This window comes from Meleagris gallopavo, chromosome 4, assembly GCF_905368555.1.
Source record: "Meleagris gallopavo chromosome 4, MGAL_WU_HG_1.1, whole genome shotgun sequence".
Classification (NCBI taxonomy): domain Eukaryota; kingdom Metazoa; phylum Chordata; class Aves; order Galliformes; family Phasianidae; genus Meleagris; species Meleagris gallopavo.
In genome coordinates, this window is record NC_139407.1 from 65,314,385 (window position 1) to 65,333,675 (window position 19,291).

At 41.1% G+C, this 19,291-nt stretch overlaps 1 protein-coding gene across 1 annotated transcript in view; it reads left to right on the plus strand.

The window, feature by feature from the left end:
* The window catches only part of KDM3A (lysine demethylase 3A), a 29,266-nt gene extending 10,820 nt beyond the window's left edge, over positions 1–18,446 (plus strand). Inside the window, exons 8-25 of the mRNA XM_010710603.4 lie at positions 447–598; positions 1,665–2,227; positions 3,357–3,558; positions 5,344–5,558; positions 8,130–8,282; positions 8,395–8,490; positions 8,820–8,947; positions 10,892–11,078; positions 11,363–11,532; positions 12,240–12,476; positions 12,873–13,044; positions 13,937–14,027; positions 14,160–14,290; positions 14,890–15,009; positions 15,128–15,267; positions 16,487–16,663; positions 16,746–16,880; positions 17,337–18,446. Of these exons, the coding sequence (XP_010708905.1) occupies positions 447–598; positions 1,665–2,227; positions 3,357–3,558; positions 5,344–5,558; positions 8,130–8,282; positions 8,395–8,490; positions 8,820–8,947; positions 10,892–11,078; positions 11,363–11,532; positions 12,240–12,476; positions 12,873–13,044; positions 13,937–14,027; positions 14,160–14,290; positions 14,890–15,009; positions 15,128–15,267; positions 16,487–16,663; positions 16,746–16,880; positions 17,337–17,417 (3,150 nt within the window). The 3' untranslated portion in view covers positions 17,418–18,446. The remainder of the gene's footprint in view (positions 1–446; positions 599–1,664; positions 2,228–3,356; positions 3,559–5,343; positions 5,559–8,129; positions 8,283–8,394; positions 8,491–8,819; positions 8,948–10,891; positions 11,079–11,362; positions 11,533–12,239; positions 12,477–12,872; positions 13,045–13,936; positions 14,028–14,159; positions 14,291–14,889; positions 15,010–15,127; positions 15,268–16,486; positions 16,664–16,745; positions 16,881–17,336) is intronic.
* Positions 18,447–19,291: the final 845 nt, after the last annotated feature.

Genomic DNA, 19,291 nt, shown 5'->3' on the forward strand with positions numbered 1-19,291 from the left:
GATCCTTTTCAACCCAGGCCATTCTATGACTCTGTAATTTCTCTCTGAGGTTTGCAGGTGAGCTCTGAAAGCTATTTCTGAATTCTAGTTACTGCTACCAACTTTGAAAGATCATTGCAGTGCTGGTTCTGAAGAAGAGCAGAGCTTTTTATCTTCTTGCCTTAAAGTTACACCCACATCCTACCCTTAAAGTCTGAGATGGTAGTTGCAGGGATGAGGATGGGGGAGTGAATTAGCAGGAGCAGTTTCACTTGAACCTCTGAGATTTAAAAGGACACTTTAAGTTATTTCCATCTCATGGACTGAGTGAGAAATGGCCTTCAAGCTTTTAAGCATTCTGAGAAGAGCATTAATGTACTTCTCTTTTCAAACTTAACCTTGTAACGTGATATTTATTTTGGTGGTGATGTTCTAAGTGTTCATAACTGTTAAAATCTCTCTTGCAGGTTTCTCAAAGTCAGGGACATGTGCACTCAGTACCAACAGTGTTTGGTGAAGCATTGCTGGGCTGTACTCCTGCTAATAAAGACCAAAGGCATCAAGGCTTGCCCCTACCAGCTAACTCTCCTCCCAATCTTGGTGCAGAAACTCCTCAGGGGTAAGAAATCAGTTCATGCTTTCATGGACTGTTATTCTTTCAGAAGTAACTCAAGTTCATAGCAGAATATACATAGAGTTTGTTTTTTAAGGAATGCAATAACTCAAGATCTTTTGGAACATTGGAACAGCTTCAGACAGGTGTCCTGTAGGCTAGCTGCTTGCAGATTAAGTATGGGTCCTCCATTATATTTTTTTTTGTTCAATACCAGTTTACGTTGGCCTTAAACTTGATTGTTACTTGTAGTAACCTGGAAGATGTCCCACTGGACTTAAAATCTTCCAGTACTGAGTTTACCAATCCAAGCTCTGCACAGGTTTGAGCTGACCTACATTTCCATTATAAAACAGGCTCTAGGAATCATGTTGTCAAGGCACGTTTCAACCAGGTGAATGTCTCAAATACGAATTGCTTTATTTCATTTTCCAACCAGAGCAAGTGTGAGAACTGTGCTGCAGTGTAACTGTTTTTTCTGAGCGTGAACTCATCTAGCAGTATTTAAAGGTTAGAATATTGTACCCCTGCCTACAGTTCCATCACAAAGATTAACATGTATGGTAGAAGTGCTGTGGTAGGAAGAGTAGGTGTTGTGTATTAGCTTTGCAAGAAGTGATATTGGTTTGCAGAAAGCATGACTTTTCATCTGATCTTTTTGTGTGGGAACAGTTTTACTGTCTCAATATAGATGTAGTGCCCCCCCCCAAGCCACTGTCCCTGCTAAAGTTTCTTGAGTGTGACATGCAAGTGGGAGGCACTTGGTTATACAGCTGTTACATGTCGAAAGTGAGAAGGTAACTTCAGTTGTGGATGTAGTGGAGTAGCTACTGTGGCTAAACTGGAGTGGGATCTACAGGTAGATAAAGCTTGAGCATTTATTTACAGTACTTACAATAATAAAAAGAAAAAATTGAATGCAAACGTGTTGAACTTTGCACAAAGTTTTACATCTTTGAATATCAGAGGTACATGATTAAATTTCTCTCAAGATTTAATGTGAGTAGCGTTGAGAAACTGATGCCTTGGTTTGTCTGACACCCTTGTCAAGGTATTGCATGTTGTCTTTCAGCACATGCAGACGGAGTGTACCAGAAGTCCATCCCTCTTGTCTTAATGCTGGAACAAAACCACTGAAGGAAAATCTGACGCTCTTTCCTAAAGTGACGTATATAACTAAAGAACAAACACAAAATATTAATGATCAAAATGGTAAATATACGTCTCTGATATCTTCAAGATCTTCATCTTTGAGTGATTCAACTAATGGAAAAGAAACTGGTCTGAAGACTATAAGCGAAGCTCCTCTGAAGCCCACGACAAACTTTTCTAAAGAGTGTATTTCTGCAAAACCATTGCAGCATCTTAACTCCTCCATAGCAATACCGAGAGTCAATAGCTCTGTTGAACTGCAGAGGACTTTAGATTGCAGGCCCTCAACATCAGATGCTCACCTTCTCCCTTTTACTGAGGCTGGAGTTAAATCACACAGTGGTTGTAACAGCCAAAAAGGAAACAAGGTGGATGAACACGTAGACATGGAATTTTTTGTTAGGAGAAATTCAAATGAGGCTTTTTATGAGAGAAACGAAAATGAAAGCTTTTGGAGTGGGAGTACCAAGATCCAGGATAATGGTAGGTATTTTTTAAACTTCCTGTCATCTGAAGATATCCCTGTTTCTGAGTAATTTAGTGCAAGTATATTCTTCGTAACATTGACAAAAATAGCAATTTTAATTTTGTTGGAGAGTGTTCTGGAATGTAAGTCATTTATGGGTAAAATTGAGAAAAATGTTCTTGCTAGATGGGGAGAACAAACAGAATTGTTACAAAGCTTGCAAGACTAGAATGGCAAAACAGATTACATGAGCAAGGTTCTGTTTGGAAGGCAGATGCTGATAGCATAATGAGACTGCTTTACAAAATTGAGGACCGCTGCTGAAGATGTATTATGGGAGATGGGTGTTGTTTTCAGTGGAGCTTTAATCAAGAAGGGCCTTCGTTCAATAACTGTTCTCAAATAGAATTAAAGAGCTGCATTGTTTCTGTGTATCTGTGGCCCAGTTCCACTTGCTGAGCTCTTTGAGTTTTCTTCATGAGCAGAATGGGGAAGGCTGTGGTTGTTTATGGGCTCTTGATGGTGTGTCTGTGCTGTGCATCAGACGGTGTAGCTGTTAGTTTTGGATTTGAGGACTCTCCCTGCACACCCATCTCTTTGTTGTCAATCTCATGTTGACTACCATGTGCTGTTCTCTAACTGGCATGGATGAACAGCCAGCCAAGCAGTCACTGAGCCCTGCTAGGTTTCACATGCAATGTGGGAGGAAGGGAGATGCTTGCTATCTGTTATAGTAAGGTACTGAAATCTGTTGCACTTCGAGTGGGAGAAACAGGCTAAGAAAGAGCCTGGTGGTACTTCTGTCTTCATTAGTTTTGATTCATGCCCTGGTCAACTCCACAGACAGGTTCTCAAGCCCTGATAGTTGAAGTGCTTTCAGTGAAAGCAGGCACACCTACAGAAGTTTGCTGTGGAAAGTTGAATGCATCTGTTAAATTTGGGTCTCTGAACTATGCCTCCACTGGAACAGTGCCTTGAGAAAGCTGCTGCTGACTGCAAATATTTTACAATTACTTTCTTTTAACATAATGGGGAATGTATAAGAAAAGTTGTCAGGTTGTTTCTCACTTGAAAACATTTGCTTGCATATTTATATAACAAACTGATTAGTACAGCTTGTGTAATCCTCACTGCTCTTCCCTACAGTAATAGTTCGCAAGTCCATTTTAGCAGATGCTTCTAAAGTGAAGAAGCTGCAGCAGAGTGGAGAAGCATTTGTACAGGATGGCTCCTGCAATAATATTGCACCTCACTTGCATAAATGCAGGGAATGTCGCTTGGACAGCTACCGAAAGAACAAAGACCAGAAAGATTCCACTGTCTTCTGTCGATTCTTCCACTTCAGAAGGTAAGAGCAATATTGAGTCTATGCAGACCTTGGTATTCTTTAAATGTGAATAACAAGATGTCCGACCTATCTTCTTACTTTTCTGGAAGGAGTGCTGCTGAATTCTCACTATTAACTATAACATTTATCTTCTTTTTCCAGGCCGGATGTAAACCAGCTCTTTGCTCAACACAGCCTTATGTAGATCTCTGGTTTAAAACTGCTGGATGTCAGCGTGTAGCTATCAAGCCATAAGCCTAGTATTCCTAACCATAAGCCTTGTATTCCCAACCAATGAAAAGTTCCCTGTGTTTTTCTAGCACTTAAAAATTTTATAACTGCTTCATTTGAGTAGAAAATATTTTGGCAGAACTTTGAGCTGTTTATTTTGCTGTTCTGGGCTGAAAGCCAGTTGGGATAACTTGAGTGTAGTTTGAATGCTTCAGCTTGATAGCACTGGGAGGTTAGACTCTGTCTCCCAGCATTTAGCAGTTGGAAGTGTGAAATGTTAGACGTATTCTACAGTTACAGAGGAGTTACAACAAGTGACCATGGGCTTTCAGTCTAGAGAACTAAAACAGCAGTGGGCAATGCAATAGTTTGTTGTGTTGCTTCATCTTTTTATTCTGCCTTACGCTTGAGTGTTGTGCCATTTCTGTCATTGGTGTGCATAGAGGATTTCAAGGAGGGCAGGCAGGGGGACTTTGAGGAAAGCACAGTGACTGCTGAGTGCTGTTGGCATGTTCCAACCCTGATCTGCAGCTTCAGATTCCCTGTGTCCCTATGAGGCTGATCTCAAGCTGAACAGTCAAGGTCCCTGTATATTTTCTCTTTATTTCTTAAGACAAATAAAGAACCATTTCAGAAAAGGTTTTGAAATGCTATTTGAAGCATATCTGTAAGCCCAGGGTGGATGTTGTCAAACACTGTAGTTTGACAGTTTTCAACATATCCTTTCTTCTGTGTTGGAGTAGTGTAAACTTTTCCATGAACTACTTGGTCCAGATGTTGTGTCTTGGGGTAGGTATGACATCAGTTGAAACAAGCATCAGAATGCCTGAATCCTTTAGTTTACAAGTCAGTGCCAGTGGAACTATCCTTGTTTATTGAATGTGTGAAATTCTTCAGAGTCTGCAAATGGCTGTGCTCTGTGATAATGGTTGCCAGCATCTTTTCTTGCCACTCCTAGCAGTGTTGTGAGCACACATTGTCATCATATGTCAAAAGGTTCCTGAAAATGTGAATGTAACTCTAACTTTTCTCATTTAATAAGCTACTAACAATGCAGGTCTCCCCCAGACTACCAGAATTGCTCCATAGCATATCTCATTCAAGCTTTGCTGTAGGAGGTGTATTGGTTCTTTAAAATCTCGTTGGCAGCTACATTAGTAGTTTTGTAAACCTCACTTAAGAACACAATGTATTCATATTCTCTTTTGTGAGCTGCAGCTTGTTCTAAATGAAGCTTTTACTGTCACTTCCTCTGCATATGATCCTTAATAGATATGCAGTTTTCAAACGGTGTTGACCTGATAATTTTTGCATGAATAAAAAAATCTTTAGGAAATGTACCTTTCTATCTCGACCCAAAGCACCAATTCCTTTAGTAAGGCTTTTTGAACAGGCAGTATATTAAGCACGTCTAGCATTTATGACAAGTATGTTTAGCCATGTTCTCTGCAACCATTGTGTTAACTATTGACATATGGTGTACGTGTTTGCAGTATAGGCACTGACTTGTGGGAGGAAATATAAACTAATGGAACATCTGAGGTGATGGCTCTTTCTTCCCTGCTCATTTCACAGGCTGCAGTTCAATAAGCATGGGATACTGCGTGAGGAAGGCTTCTTAACTCCCAATAAGTATGACCCTGAGGCTATTAGCTTGTGGCTGCCTTTATCCAAAAATGTTGTTGGCCTGGATCTGGACACAGCAAAGTATATCCTGGCCAACATTGGAGACCACTTTTGTCAGCTGGTGATATCTGAAAAGGAAGTTATGTCTACAATTGAACCACACAGTAAGATCAATTTGTATTAAATTACCCCTGCCTTAATAACTTCATGTGAAACTTTAAGCTTTTGATTTATGTGAAAATAAGTTGTAAGCATTTGGAAATGTCATTGAAGGTCTTCGGTGTTGTCCTCTATTCTCAGAGGAAGGTTAAGATCCAGCATGAACTAGTTTTAACAGCTCTTTCTTTATGGGAGGGAACATAATTCTTTCATATCTGTCAGAATAATTCTCAATTTATAGTTACATTCCCTGTTGAAGGGAAAGTGCATTTCTCTTACGAAATGAAGTGTCTTAAAAGAACAGAAAAGCTAAAGTAACAGGCAGCTGCCTGCCATCTATTTTTAATGTGTAAGTGAAATTATGCTTTCCTCTTGATTTTAGTGGATTGTTTTGCTCTTATTTGGGCGCCAGACCCAACAACGCTACCTGGAAAGTCAGTAAAGAAGTGTTTCTTTCCCTCCATCTAAAAGCATTGGGTCAGTTTGCAGTGGGCCTCTTTTGAGAAGCTCTGCACACAGCCCTGCTGGAGCTTGGCCAGAAAGGTATTACTGAGTGGATAACTGACTGCAGAGCTCCATCAGTGCCAACAGGGCAAACCTTGCATGGTAGAACACAGGTTTTTGGCTGCAACTGAACACGAACCACTAAATGGGAGGCATAACTTGCATAATCGGTTCTCAAAATGGAATGGATCTTAAAATAATGGTGATTTTGTTTTGGATTGTAACTACATGACATTGGGCAGGCACCTTTCTAAGCTTTATCACTTCTGTCTTCTGCATTCTGGGTAGTACTGACTTAAGGATCACGCTGGTTTACCAGTCACTGCAAGGTTGTGAATAGAAGGAGAAAAGCTTAATTGGACTGACTACCTTTAAAAACAGAAGGGAAGACTTGTTAAATATTTTAGAAATGCTTGCTGTGAGGTCCTGCCCTGAACTACTTGGGATCTGCAAACTCTGTATTTCACTTGAGTTAGAACACATTCAGGTCTGTGAAGCCAAAGCATGAAGAGCTAGAGAATGGTGCAGGCTGGAATATCAAAACAACTTCAGAAGGTTGTAATTTCACGAATTCCCCCTCAAAATTAAGAATGTGAGGTGTTTCTTTAATAGCAGAGGAAGCATTTCTTAGTGTACTTATAAAGCTCGCATGTCAGTTCTGGAGTTGATTTCAAAGGAGCTAAATGTATTGAATTCCCTTTTGTCTTGTTTATAACCCTGGCTGTTGAAAGTAAGGAAACTCATTTTCATGAAAATGGAAATGTTTGTAATGCCCTGGGTAGGAAGGCAATATTTTGGGGTTTAGATACTCTTTTCTTTGAACAGTTCAGCTCACTTAGTTGGCGTAGGAGAAAGCTACCATCTGGAGTTGAAGCTGTGGTAAGCTTTTCTTGGCAGAGTTCTGTTCAAATTGCACCTTTTCCTAAGGACTCTGGCTCTGACAAACTGACCTCTGCCAAAATGTAGGTTTGTTTGGTCAGATAGCTCTCCTTGGGGAGTGGTGTTTGAATGCTTTTGCACTCTGTAGAGTATCTCCTACTCTAGGTGAGCTCCTTCTTTCTGGACCCCCAGGTGAGAGGCAGGAAGAGTGACTGTGAAGACAAACAGTAGCAAATTCTAGCAACAGAGGAGCTAGTGCCAAAAAAGTCCTTTGAGTGAGACTGTGTAAGGTAGAGCCTGAAAGGAGACAGTAGTAACAGAAAATGATTTGGGAGAGTGACTTGGAGAGTGGGAAGATGATGTATTATGGGTATGTGATAACCTCAACAGCAGTGGTCAGTTGCACTAATAAGAGCAACTGAGCAGGTAACTAGTGTGAGAAGGTCTGATGCACATCTGTAACGTGTAAAAAGCCTGGTCTAGTATTAAATGTGGAGGTTGGTGGCCCTGCATGTGGCAGGGGGATGGAGATTCACGATCCTTAAGGTCTCTTCTAACCCTGACCATTCTGTGATTCTGTAAAAAGGAAGAGCAGGGGACAAATCCAAGCTGATTGTAGCATGCTAAGTGTTAAGTCTGGCTTGCTAATAGCAACATAAGGATTTTTTTAGGACAGCTGTGGAATTTCCACTTGAAGGAATGTCAACAGTATGCATGTAAACGTGGTCGGGTGCGTATCAGGAATAGTAGTGCTGCACAGAAGGTGAAATGATCTTGATAGTTTAGACTATTCTGAATGTTCTTTTTAAACTGAGACAGGGGAGGTTTAGGTCAGATATTAGAAGGAAGTTTTTTCCCCCAGAGGGTGGTGAAGCACTGGAACAGGTTGCCCAAGGAGGCTGTGGATGCCCCATCCCTGGAGGCATTCAAGGCCAGGCTGGATGTGGCTCTGGGCAGCCTGGTCTGCTGGTTGGCGACCTGCACATAGCAGGGGGTTGAAACTGGATGGTCTTTGAGGTCCTTTCCAACCCAGGCCACTCTATGGTATGATTCTTATTCTGAATCTATGACTGCAAAGGCTTGGTCTGGGAGTTCTGGTAGAGAAAAAGACTGAGCCTTTCTTATCAAATTAAATGTTGAATCATTTGATATAATTAAAACTAACACCTGGCCTATTGTATCAACTTCCACAGGACAAGTAGCCTGGAAGCGTGCAGTTCGTGGAGTTCGAGAGATGTGTGATGTGTGTGACACCACCATCTTCAACCTGCACTGGGTCTGCTCCAAGTGCGGCTTCGGCGTGTGCGTCGATTGCTACAGGATGAGGAAGAAAGGCATACATGAAGGTGAGAGTGCATATTGCTGCTTCAGACAAAGGGAGAGTGGGAAGAACCTGTGTTTTGAATTGCCAGTACAGCTTATGACTCAGAAACGCAAAGTAATGACTGTGTTTTACAGATGATGACTCGGATACTTTCTCCTGGTTTAAATGTGTGAAGGGGCAGGAGCATGAGCCAGAGAATCTAATGCCTACACAAATAATTCCTGGAAGAGGTATTTTAAGTATTTGATTGGGAAGAAAAGTTGTAGCCTTTTGCTGTCTTTTCTATGTTGTGGCTTTTTATGTTTTTTTTTTCTTTTCTAATTTTAAGGTTAACCAAAGTTTAGTTTTATTGTCAATAGGTTTAAGTTCATAAACTGGAACAGCCTGTGTGCTTACTACTTGTTTCATTATTTTGACCTTTACAAAGTAGTAGCAAAATGTAGTGTTTAAAGATGAACTGTTATTTTACTATTGTTTAGCTGAGTAGTACACACAACTTCTTTAAAACCTGCTGAATGTTCTAATTAAGCAAGTTCATTAATTATTCTTTTCCCTTCAGCACTCTATGATGTTGGTGATATTGTTCACTCTGTAAGAACAAAGTGGGGAATAAAGGCAAACTGCCCCTGTGCAAATAAACAGTTCAAGGCACTGTCAAAGCCAACTCTAAAGGAGGATTCAAAACAGGTACTGCTGGGTTGTCTCTCACTGCTGTCTGTGTAGCTGAAATACCCACATTTTTGTCTCAATCTAGCTGTATTTGAAGCCAGTGGCAACTGACACAAGCACGTCAGTCCTGACCACTGCTGGATTTTTGTTTGGTATTCACTTTTGGAGGAAGTCTTATTTGGTTCTTTTGACAACTGGTAACTTGATGAGTAACCTACTCTTGAAAAATGTTAGTGAGTTTGGTGGTTTCTCTATTTCCTCAGTAAAAACACAGGATTAGACTGAGAGGACTTGAAGTCTTAACAAAGAGATGGGGTAATGGCTGGGAGTGCGGGCTAGCCCTTGTGTCCTGGAGGTGTAACATGTGCAACACCTAAAAGAATGAGCAGGCTAGGAAAGTACTGGAATGCATAAAAGAGCTGAATATGGATAAAGTGGCAAGGACTGCAGCAGTATGGAGGAGCACTGCTTTCTCCGGTAGGAAAGTTCTTCTGGTAGGAAGTTTGTTGCTTATTTTATTAACAAGCAAAAAAACCCAAAGTTTGGGTTATCTTGGTGATTTAATTTCAATAACTAATTTTAATTGCTATGAAAAAATTAAGAAGGCTTTCGTTTTGTGGATGGCAATATGTAATTAGATGTATATATTTTGGAAAGTAAAGGAAATACTACAAGTTAATAGCCTAGTTTTGCAGCATTACAAGAAATCAGTGTCTTTTACATATGCCTATTCATAAACTTATTTTGAGAATAAATACATTTTGAGTTCAAGAAGCAGGCTGAACTTGATTTTTGGCTGGTAATCCATGTAAGAGGTGTGGAATATTATGAAGTATTAAGAGCAAAGAAGGTGATTATGTAGTTCAAGTTAGCATACGACTGACCTAGCTTGGGTCTTGGTTTCTTAGAATGTCCTCTCTACCTCTTTCTCTGTAAAATAATAAAATTTTGTTTTATGTTGTGGCACAGTAGGAATAACTTATTCAGTGAAGTTTGAGACTTGTATTATGTCATGTTGGGGATTCTTACCAAGCATCAGTAGTCATTAAGATGTGAAATAAAGAATGTAGCAGTAATAAATACACATAATAATTTCTTGTTTGGATAGTTTTGAGCAGGAAGGAGAAATATAGCCAGCCTTGCTGAAATCCCAGGCCAAAGCAGTAGCTTTGGTTAGCCTGACAACATAGCAGCTCCAAACAAATAACTCAGCTGCCTAGTAGACGTGCTGAGGGTTCTGTGCATGGCTGCTTCTGGCCAGGCCAGAGCTGCACTCACATGCAGCTCTATTTTAGAGCCGGTAGATTTTTGCCACTTCAGGATAGAGGTTTAGGTGCTCTATCTACATGTTTTTAAACAAGCAAACTGGACCTCCAGCTTAGTCCTGAACATTATGGTTTTCAACTAAGAGAGGGGAGTTTTAGGTCAGATATTAGGAGGAAGTTTTTTCCCCAGAGGGTGGTGAAGCACTGGAACAGGTTGCCTAAGGAGGTTGTGGATGCCCCATCCCTGGAGGCATTCAAGGCCAGGCTGGATGTGGCTCTGGGCAGCCTGGTCTGCTGGTTGGTGACCCTGCACATAGCAGGGGGTTGGAACTGGATGATCATTGTGGTCCTTTTCAACCTAGGCAGTTCTATGGTAATCTACTACTAGAATACCAAGAAGCAGCTATTAAAATGGTATTTGGTTTCCAAAGCAATCCCAGAAAATGCATCTGGGAAACCCAGCTTTCTTTGCTTATTGTGAAGAGAGATGGACTCTGTAAGCTCTTGAAGTTGAGAAGTCATGGTTTCTCTTGGATCTCTTTTCAGTACTAAGATGCAATGCTGACCTCTTGTGGAGATGAGGTTATTTTAAGGAGGGCAGCACTTCCTTTATTCTGTTTTGAAAGAACACTGCTTGTTTTTCCTTCTTGAGTGGTGTGCTTATATTTAATCAGGATCTCACTTCGTGCTTTTTCAGAATTTGGTACCTGGAGAGAGGACCAGCCTTCAGCAAAGCAACTTAGTCCTGAGCCCACAGGTCCCTACACACGATCCTCCAGTCAAACCAGCAGCTGGAAGTAAACAAACTGCTTCAGTAAACACTTCTCCCTCATTAAGTTGGCTGTCAAATATAACAAGTGGAAATGTGAATAAAGAAAACAAAGGTATGTATAGAACTGGTGAAAAGCAAACCTTTCTGTGGCTGTTTGTTAGAAAAACATGTCCAGGGCCCAGCAATATCTTTGAGAATGACACAGTCTGCCTACTGGAATGGAGTTCAGTGAGTGTATTGCAGATCATATGCATATTGCACATACGTGTATGCATATTCATATCTGTATATACATGTGAGTATCTCATGTGCTTTGGATTTTATCTTAAGGATGTTTGTTGTGGTTCAGATTACTCCTCGCTTTATTTCTTCTAATGTTTTTCTTCTTCGTTGCAGAGAAACTTCTTGTACCCATTTCCAAGAATGAAAACAAACCTCTTCAAACACTCCCTAGCTTAGCTAAGCCTGCTGCAGCCCTGCAGACATTCAACAGTGCAATACTAACACCTGTGAGCAACAATAACACGGGTTTCCTGCGGAATCTCCTGAATTCTTCTGGAGGAAAGGTATGTGACATCTCTATTTCACTGCCTTGAGTTGATACCAGCCTTAGACTGCTGTTCTGTGGCTGTAATCAACTGTGCTTTCAGCCAGCCTTGTTTGAATGAGGGGCTGGGAGGCAGGTGATGAAGCTGACAAATTTACTCAGCAAAATGTCTGGCAGGTGCATTGATTAGCATCCCCTCTAATAGTCTCTAAAAGAACCATCAAGGAACTTACAGAGGGATCTAAAACCTCCTTTTGTGGAGAGTGGGTGACTGGCTTATGCCTGGCCTGCACACTGATTCACATGTACCTGTAAGAGCAGATTACAGCCCAGGAACAACCCCAAAGAGATGGGGTAAAATATTGTCCTCGGGGTCCCTTGATGAAACTGCATTTCTGTTCTTTGATAGAAAGAAAGTCTTCCTTCATGCAGCATTCAGTGGCTTTCAGCAGTGTTGCTAAAATCAGGGTGGAATGCATGCTGCCATTTGCTATAGATGTTATCAGAAATGACACTGACATTTAATGACAGCAAATTTCTAGGCAGCAGCTGTTCTGCAGAACTCTGTTTCTCTGCATGATTGTGTGCTGATGTGAAAATTTTGGAAGTTGCAGATATTTAAGTTCATTAATATTAAATACATCATTGAATTGCAGAGGACACTGACAGAAAAACCCACCAACTTTTTTGTTCTTTCTCCTTTTTTTTTTTTTTTTAATAAACCAGACAGACAACGGACTCAAGAGTACACCCAAAATCCTTGATGACATTTTTGCTTCCCTGGTGCAAAATAGAACTGTTACAGATGTGCCTAAGAAGCCACAAGGACTGACTATAAAGCCTACAATAATGGGCTTTGACACACCTCATTACTGGTTATGTGATAACCGCTTACTGTGTCTTCAAGATCCCAACAATGAAAGTAATTGGAATGTCTTCAGAGAGTGCTGGAAGCAGGGACAGGTAATGAACACCTCCTCTTGCCATTTTCACATCATATGCTTTGATCTCTTACTTGAAAGGCAGGTGCAAACTTACTCCAACCATAAGCAATACTGATAATCTGTAATATGTAACACCTGAACACTGAAATCCTTAGATAAAAAGATATATATTATTTAAAATCAATTTCCAAACACAGTGCTGAGCTTATGGCTCTCTATTAAAAAAAAAAAATGCTGCTTTGGAGCTCGAAATAAGGAATGATCAAATGCATGGTGTAATTCCTGTGTGGCAGAGTGTTCGTCCTTTAAAATGGGATGTTTGCAGAGTGCCCATGTTTAAATGTTTGGTATGTTTATGGGTGGTTAGAATTAGAATTTTTGATGTTTAATAGTTCTTTGGTCTTTTTCCTTACAGCCTGTAATGGTGTCAGGAGTGCATCACAAATTAAATGCAGACCTCTGGAGACCCGAGTCCTTCAGGAAAGAGTTTGGCCAACAGGAAGTAGACCTGGTTAACTGCAGGACCAATGAAATCATCACTGGCGCTACTGTAGGAGATTTCTGGGATGGGTTTGAAGATATTTCAAGTAAGCAGTGTGAATTTCTTTACAGTGGGTAAAATATTAAGCAATGATAATCTTACTTCAGCATGACGTTGCCATCCTTGAGCAGCACAAAGCAGAATAAAAGATGTTCCAGGCTTTGTCTCTGAGGACAGTGTCTGCCCTGTGTTCTCACCAGGTGTGCTCAAGGGATGGTGGAGTTAGTGGAAATGTTGTCAGCTGTGTTGAGGACCATCTCTGAGCAGCATGTTTGGCTGCTTTTTTCTTTTGGGAAAGCATTCTGAAAAAGTTGGGGATCTTCTTAGTGAATTGGTTCACCTGCCAGCTTTAACCCACGCAGGTAAAACAAAAGAACTGTGTGGAGTTGATATTCAGAAGGTAATTAGATTTTGCTGTTGAAACTTGTAGGTGTTCCTAAGGTTTGGGGAGGTGAGCATGAGGTTTGACATTGTTTCTAGAAGCAAAAACCAACTTTTTCCAGAATTAATGCTTGCCCTGGCAGCTGGAGGTTCTGCCTCATCTGTGTGATGTAAACTTTGGGGATTTGGTACTTGAGGCAAGAAGACTGGGAGCTGGAAGGCTTGTTCATGCTTTTCATTTGTATTACTTGAGCTTGGTTTTACCATTGGCTGGCCTAAAATGCAGAACAGTTGTCTGAGTTAAGCTGTGGGATGTGCTTAGGGAGGGGAGCCACTGAAGTTCACACTGTACTTCATCCAAAAACCTCTGTGCTGTCACAGCACGTTTCTCAGGGCAGTAATACCTGACTGTGGTGTCACGAGGACTGCGTGTCTTCAGCTCTATACGAACAGTTGCAGAGCGAGCATGGCTATAAAATAAGATCAGGATTTCATGATTATTTGCATTATGAGTGGTACAAGCTCTTATAAGCTGACATGTTAACATCTGACAACAGGTCGCCTGAGAACAGAAGAAGGAGAGCCAATGGTGTTGAAGCTTAAAGATTGGCCTCCAGGAGAAGATTTCAGAGATATGATGCCTTCTAGGTATGAATTTACCAAGAAACAGCTATGCTTCCAAAACAATAAAGTGTAGAAATACTGTTACATTTTGACAGCTGCTTCATCAAAAGCTGTTGATCGCGTGACCTAACACTGAACCGTGCTGTATTTCTTTAGGTTTGATGATTTGATGAAAAATATTCCACTACCAGAGTACACTAGGAGAGGTGGAAAGCTCAACCTTGCCTCTCGGCTTCCCAACTATTTTGTGCGACCAGATTTGGGCCCTAAGATGTACAATGCCTACGGTAAGGAACGTGTCAGACTGTAGCTCTTTCTGCCCATGTATTTGAATCACAGAATGGTTTGGGTTGAAAGGGTCATCTGAGCTCATCTAGTTCCAACCCCCTGCCTCTACCCCACCTCCCTCTAGATGAGGTTACTCACAGCGCCGTCCAGCCTTGCGTTCGAATCCAACCTTGCTCTGAAAACAAAAAAATAGATTCTTCCTATGATAAATTGTCACTCAAAAGACACTTCAAACTTGAAGCCTCATCATGGCCAGAAAGGAGATCCTGACCTGTAAATGCTGTAGCAGCTGCTGAGGGAGAAACTGTTGCTGAGAATTCTTTATTCAAAACTACTGCAGAAACCTTCTGGTAACAGTAACGTGGTTTTTGTGTATCATACAGGCGGGGTGTAGGTGCAGGCTGATGTTTGTTAGCTTGTAAATTTAACAGTTGGCAAAATACAAAGGTGATGCTGCAGAGTCCTAGGAAAAAAGGAAACTGCTGCCTGGAGGAATTTGCTGATGAAAGTAAAAGCTGTCCGGGCTTTTCAGATAGCTCTGCTTAGAGCAGCAGAAGGTTTCTCTTTATCTCACTAATGTAGTGGGTGCTTTTTTCAGGCTTAATAACACCAGAAGATAGAAAATATGGCACAACAAATCTCCACTTGGATGTGTCTGATGCAGCTAATGTTATGGTGTATGTGGGGATCCCCAAAGGTCAGGCTGATCAAGAAGAAGGTGAAGTTTTTTTTCTCTTTTTTTCTCTGGAGGAACTATTTCCCTCCAAAAAAGCTGTGGTCCAAATGTGGTTGGTGGAAAGGTCTGTAGCATAACTGCTTGTGTTTACTCTTAACAGAAGTACTGAAGACCATACAAGACGGAGATTCTGATGAGCTGACAATTAAGCGTTTTACTGAAAGTCGAGAAAAACCTGGAGCTCTGTGGCACATCTATGCTGCTAAGGATACAGAGAAGATCCGGGAGTTCCTTAAAAAGGTAGGCTGCTCCATCTTAAAAACTCTTTTACTATCTATGCAGACTTCTAAATACAAATCCTTGGACTTTTTTTTTTTCCCCACCTTCTTCCTGTTCCAGTTTCAACAAAAACACAGTTTAAACTAAACCCTTAAAAATGTGCATGAGGTGGTCTTTGGAAATGTCAGTCATGTCATTTATGAAGTCTCCCTTCTTTCACGTTTCTACACTGAGTTTTTCTTTCCATAGCTTTCATGTTTAGATTGAGGGAAAAATGAAGGTTTTTCAAGTAGCATCCATGGGAAGGAAAGGGTCTGAGAAAGGAAAGAGGTGATGCTACACCAAAAAGGGCTCCTTTTGCTATTTACCACAGGTGGTCAAGAATTCCTGGTAGTCTCATTTCTGGAACTTCTTTTCACTAAAAGTAAAAAATGTTAATGTTTAAAAGAATAAATAGGATGATCTGAGCAACTGTTGGCCTTGTCAGCCTGAGTACTGTCTTAGACAACAGCTTGGAGAAGCTACAGCCACTTTGGTTAATATCTGTTTTTTGTTAATACTGTATCTTATAAAACTTGCTAGTGAATTTTATAAGCAGCAGTGATTTGATTCTTAGTCTCTTGTAGCATACTTCCCTGCAGGCCTCAGACTTTCAGCAGCTTCTCTCGGAATAGAACCAAGGCGTTCATCTCCTTCTAAACGATCTCTTAGGATTCAGACATCTGGTCCCCACATCCTCCTGCCTCTCAGTTTTCCCACATGAAGTCCTCATGCCTCCCTGACTAGTAACTTCTGGAACTCTTGTTAGCAGGCTCTGTTTTGGTCAGCAAGCACACTGAGTAGTGCAGGTCTCAGGGCAGGCACCTGCTGCATTTGGCACTCAGCATGTCTTGTCCAGTTACGTGCTAGAGTAATGTAAGAGAAATGATCTCATGGATGAGAAGTTCCTGTTGTGAACATGAGTCACTTGACCCCGTTTCTTCTTTCCTATGTACATTGGAATGATTTTAATTTACCATACCCACCTTTGCAGCATGTGAAGCAAGTGGAAATGAGAAGTGATGTAGCCTTGACAAACAAGAACTGAGTATAGAATCCAAATCTTGCATATAACTCCTGTATCTGATCACGTGGTGCAAGCTGCTCCGTGTGGAATGCATGCATGTGCAACACCATGTGCACATCTTGGTTATCCTGCAGGACTGGTGTGTTGTAACAAGTCTCTTTCCCTGCTTTTCAGGTTGCTGAAGAACAAGGTCAAGAAAATCCTGTAGATCACGATCCCATTCATGATCAAAGTTGGTACTTGGATCGATCTCTAAGAAAACGCCTTCACCAGGAGTATGGAGTTCAAGGCTGGGCTATTGTACAGTTTCTAGGAGATGTAGTTTTCATTCCAGCAGGAGCTCCGCACCAGGCAAGGACCAGTGGCGCTGTTTGCAGCCTGATCACTTGGGCAGACTTTGCATATGTGGCTAATGCTTGTTTGTTCTCTCCAGGTTCATAATTTGTACAGTTGTATTAAAGTTGCAGAAGACTTTGTATCCCCAGAGCACGTCAAGCATTGCTTCTGGCTCACTCAGGAATTTAGATATCTGTCACATACGCATACAAACCACGAAGATAAATTGCAGGTATGTTTCCAGTGCTCAAGGAGAGCCTTGTCCCTTTTCTCCCTTTAAAAAGCAAACAAAACCCTCACCAAATCCCTACAGATTTAGCCATCCATACAACCTTTCATGTTCAGATTGGGTTGCACCGGACCTTGGAAAAACTTTTTAATGTTACACATGTTGAGTGCTTTTGATGAGGCCTTCTGATATTGCACTGACGCATTACCTCCTGTTTGTGCTGTTCTTCCTCTGGTTGAATCTGAATAATCTGAGGCTGCTACATTTCAGCTAATGCCCCGTTAGCACTGCACCTCATTTGCACAGATCAGTGATGTAAGCGAGGCTCTCACAGAGAAGCATGTTTGTCTTAGGGGTGCAGAGAAGGTGGGAATCTGTGCAGCTGCATGTCAGGGCCTTCTGATCTGCCCTACCTGTGCTGTTAGTTGTAAAACTAAACGCCTTCTCTTTCCTTCCTAGGTGAAGAATGTCATATACCACGCTGTTAAAGATGCAGTTGGGATATTGAGAGCTAACGAATCCAGCCTTAGCAGATCATAAAGTAGAAAGCCTTAACACACACTATGAAAACAGAAGCGCTGGCAGCTGTTTTAACTACTCAGTCAGGACCTCTGTGGACTTTGAGATTATATGAATGTTACCTCATCTTCCTTTCAGCAGTACCAGAGGATTGTGGTACTATGTTCTGTGTATTCTTCCAATGTTTACATACCTGAGATGTATATGTAGTAATATGTATGGACTGTGGCATACTGTGAATGCTCAGTTGCAATAGAACTTTATATGGAGTTGCTCTCCAAACTGTACAAAATACCTCCTATAGAACTGTCGGGAATTATTCCAAACTACTCATTTGAAAACTATTATCTGAGACATTGTAAAGCTCCAATTTTTAAAACTTATTTCAGGGTGGGAGGAAATACGAAGTCACCCAACTAATAACCAATTTATGTTAACTAAGAATGCAGTTCTGTAACTTCACATTAACATAGAACTAGCATTTAAAAGTAGCTTTAAGCTATTGTATAGTAACATAGAGATGGAGATTAACCATCTTTAGGTAAATGTATTTAAATTTCTAAATGTTAAAAGAAACTTTTAATCAAATGTCTTCTGTTTGAAACTGATCTTTAATTTGAACTTGCGTTTGATTCTCTGGTTTTTAACACTGAATGGTCTACATAAAATTCTTCTATTTCAGATACTGTTCCTTGCCCAGCTTCTTCAGTTGACTCTTTAAAAAGCAATGAATTTGATGCAGTGCTTTGAAATGCAAAAGTAAATTGTGTATCATATTGTTCATAGACTTTTTTAAAGTATCTGAAAGCTCAGTGTATTTAATTCAATGATCTGTTTGTAGCCTTTTTTGGTTACCACAATGTGGCTTAGATTGATTGTTGCTTCTCAGCTGCTACTGTGGTCTGTATTGAATGAGTTCTGCAGCTTCCATCTTAAAAAGCACATTGCTCTAAAATTAGAGATGGAAAACATCACGAATTGTAAAAACAAGCAGAGGAGAAATGCATCTGTCATCTACCAAGATAAGCTAAATAAAATCAGCTTTTTCTATTCCTCAGCACCCCTTTCACCACTGAAACACAAAGGACAGCACTTGAGCTGAGCCAGGTACAGGGCAGTTTTGTGAGCCAGAAGTTGTTTTTAACTCAATGTTAAATCCTCGGGGAGAGGACACGAGGCAGCAGTGGGTCGGTCAGGTACTGTCGTGTAGCTCAGTGTGCACAGAGATGTTCCCATTCACTGAACTCCTGCTGCTACCTTGAGGTCTGCTGAACAACTGTCTGTGTTCAGTGAGAACTTCCCTCTGTCATGACTTGCTGAGGTCTCTAGCTGGCAGAAAACACCTAAGCTAGAGTAGCCGCTGCTCTGTCTGCCTCCTGCAGTGAGAAATAAAATGTTCACTTATCACTTTGTGTTTGAAGCAGTGAAGAACCCTTCAAGCCAAGGCTGTGTTTCAGATGAGTATTCGTTCTTGCAATAGCAAGTTTCAAGTAAATGTAATAAAGCAGCTTAATTGCCTTTCTTGGCTCTGGTTGGAAGATGTGTGGGGAGCTGGCGTACAGTATCCTAGCGCCCAGAGTGTGTAAGGGGTCACACTGCTTTTACACACAGATATGTGCACATACAGCTCAGGAGACCCATTTGTTGAAGACAGATTCTTGAATTTCCTTACCACTGCTGTTACATAATCTTGTCTTACCTCAGCTATCAACTGCTGCCAGTCACTGACTTTCCAGGTGTTCTTCCTTTCTGCTCCTTTCTGAGCTGTGAAGATGATAAGAAATAAATTGCCCTGTCAGTCAGCTTGTTTGCTTTGCAGCAGAAAGAGAGCACTTGAGTTTCACTGCTCCAAAGCTGGGCCCCAACCAGAAGCATTAGGGCTGCTGTGGGCTGTG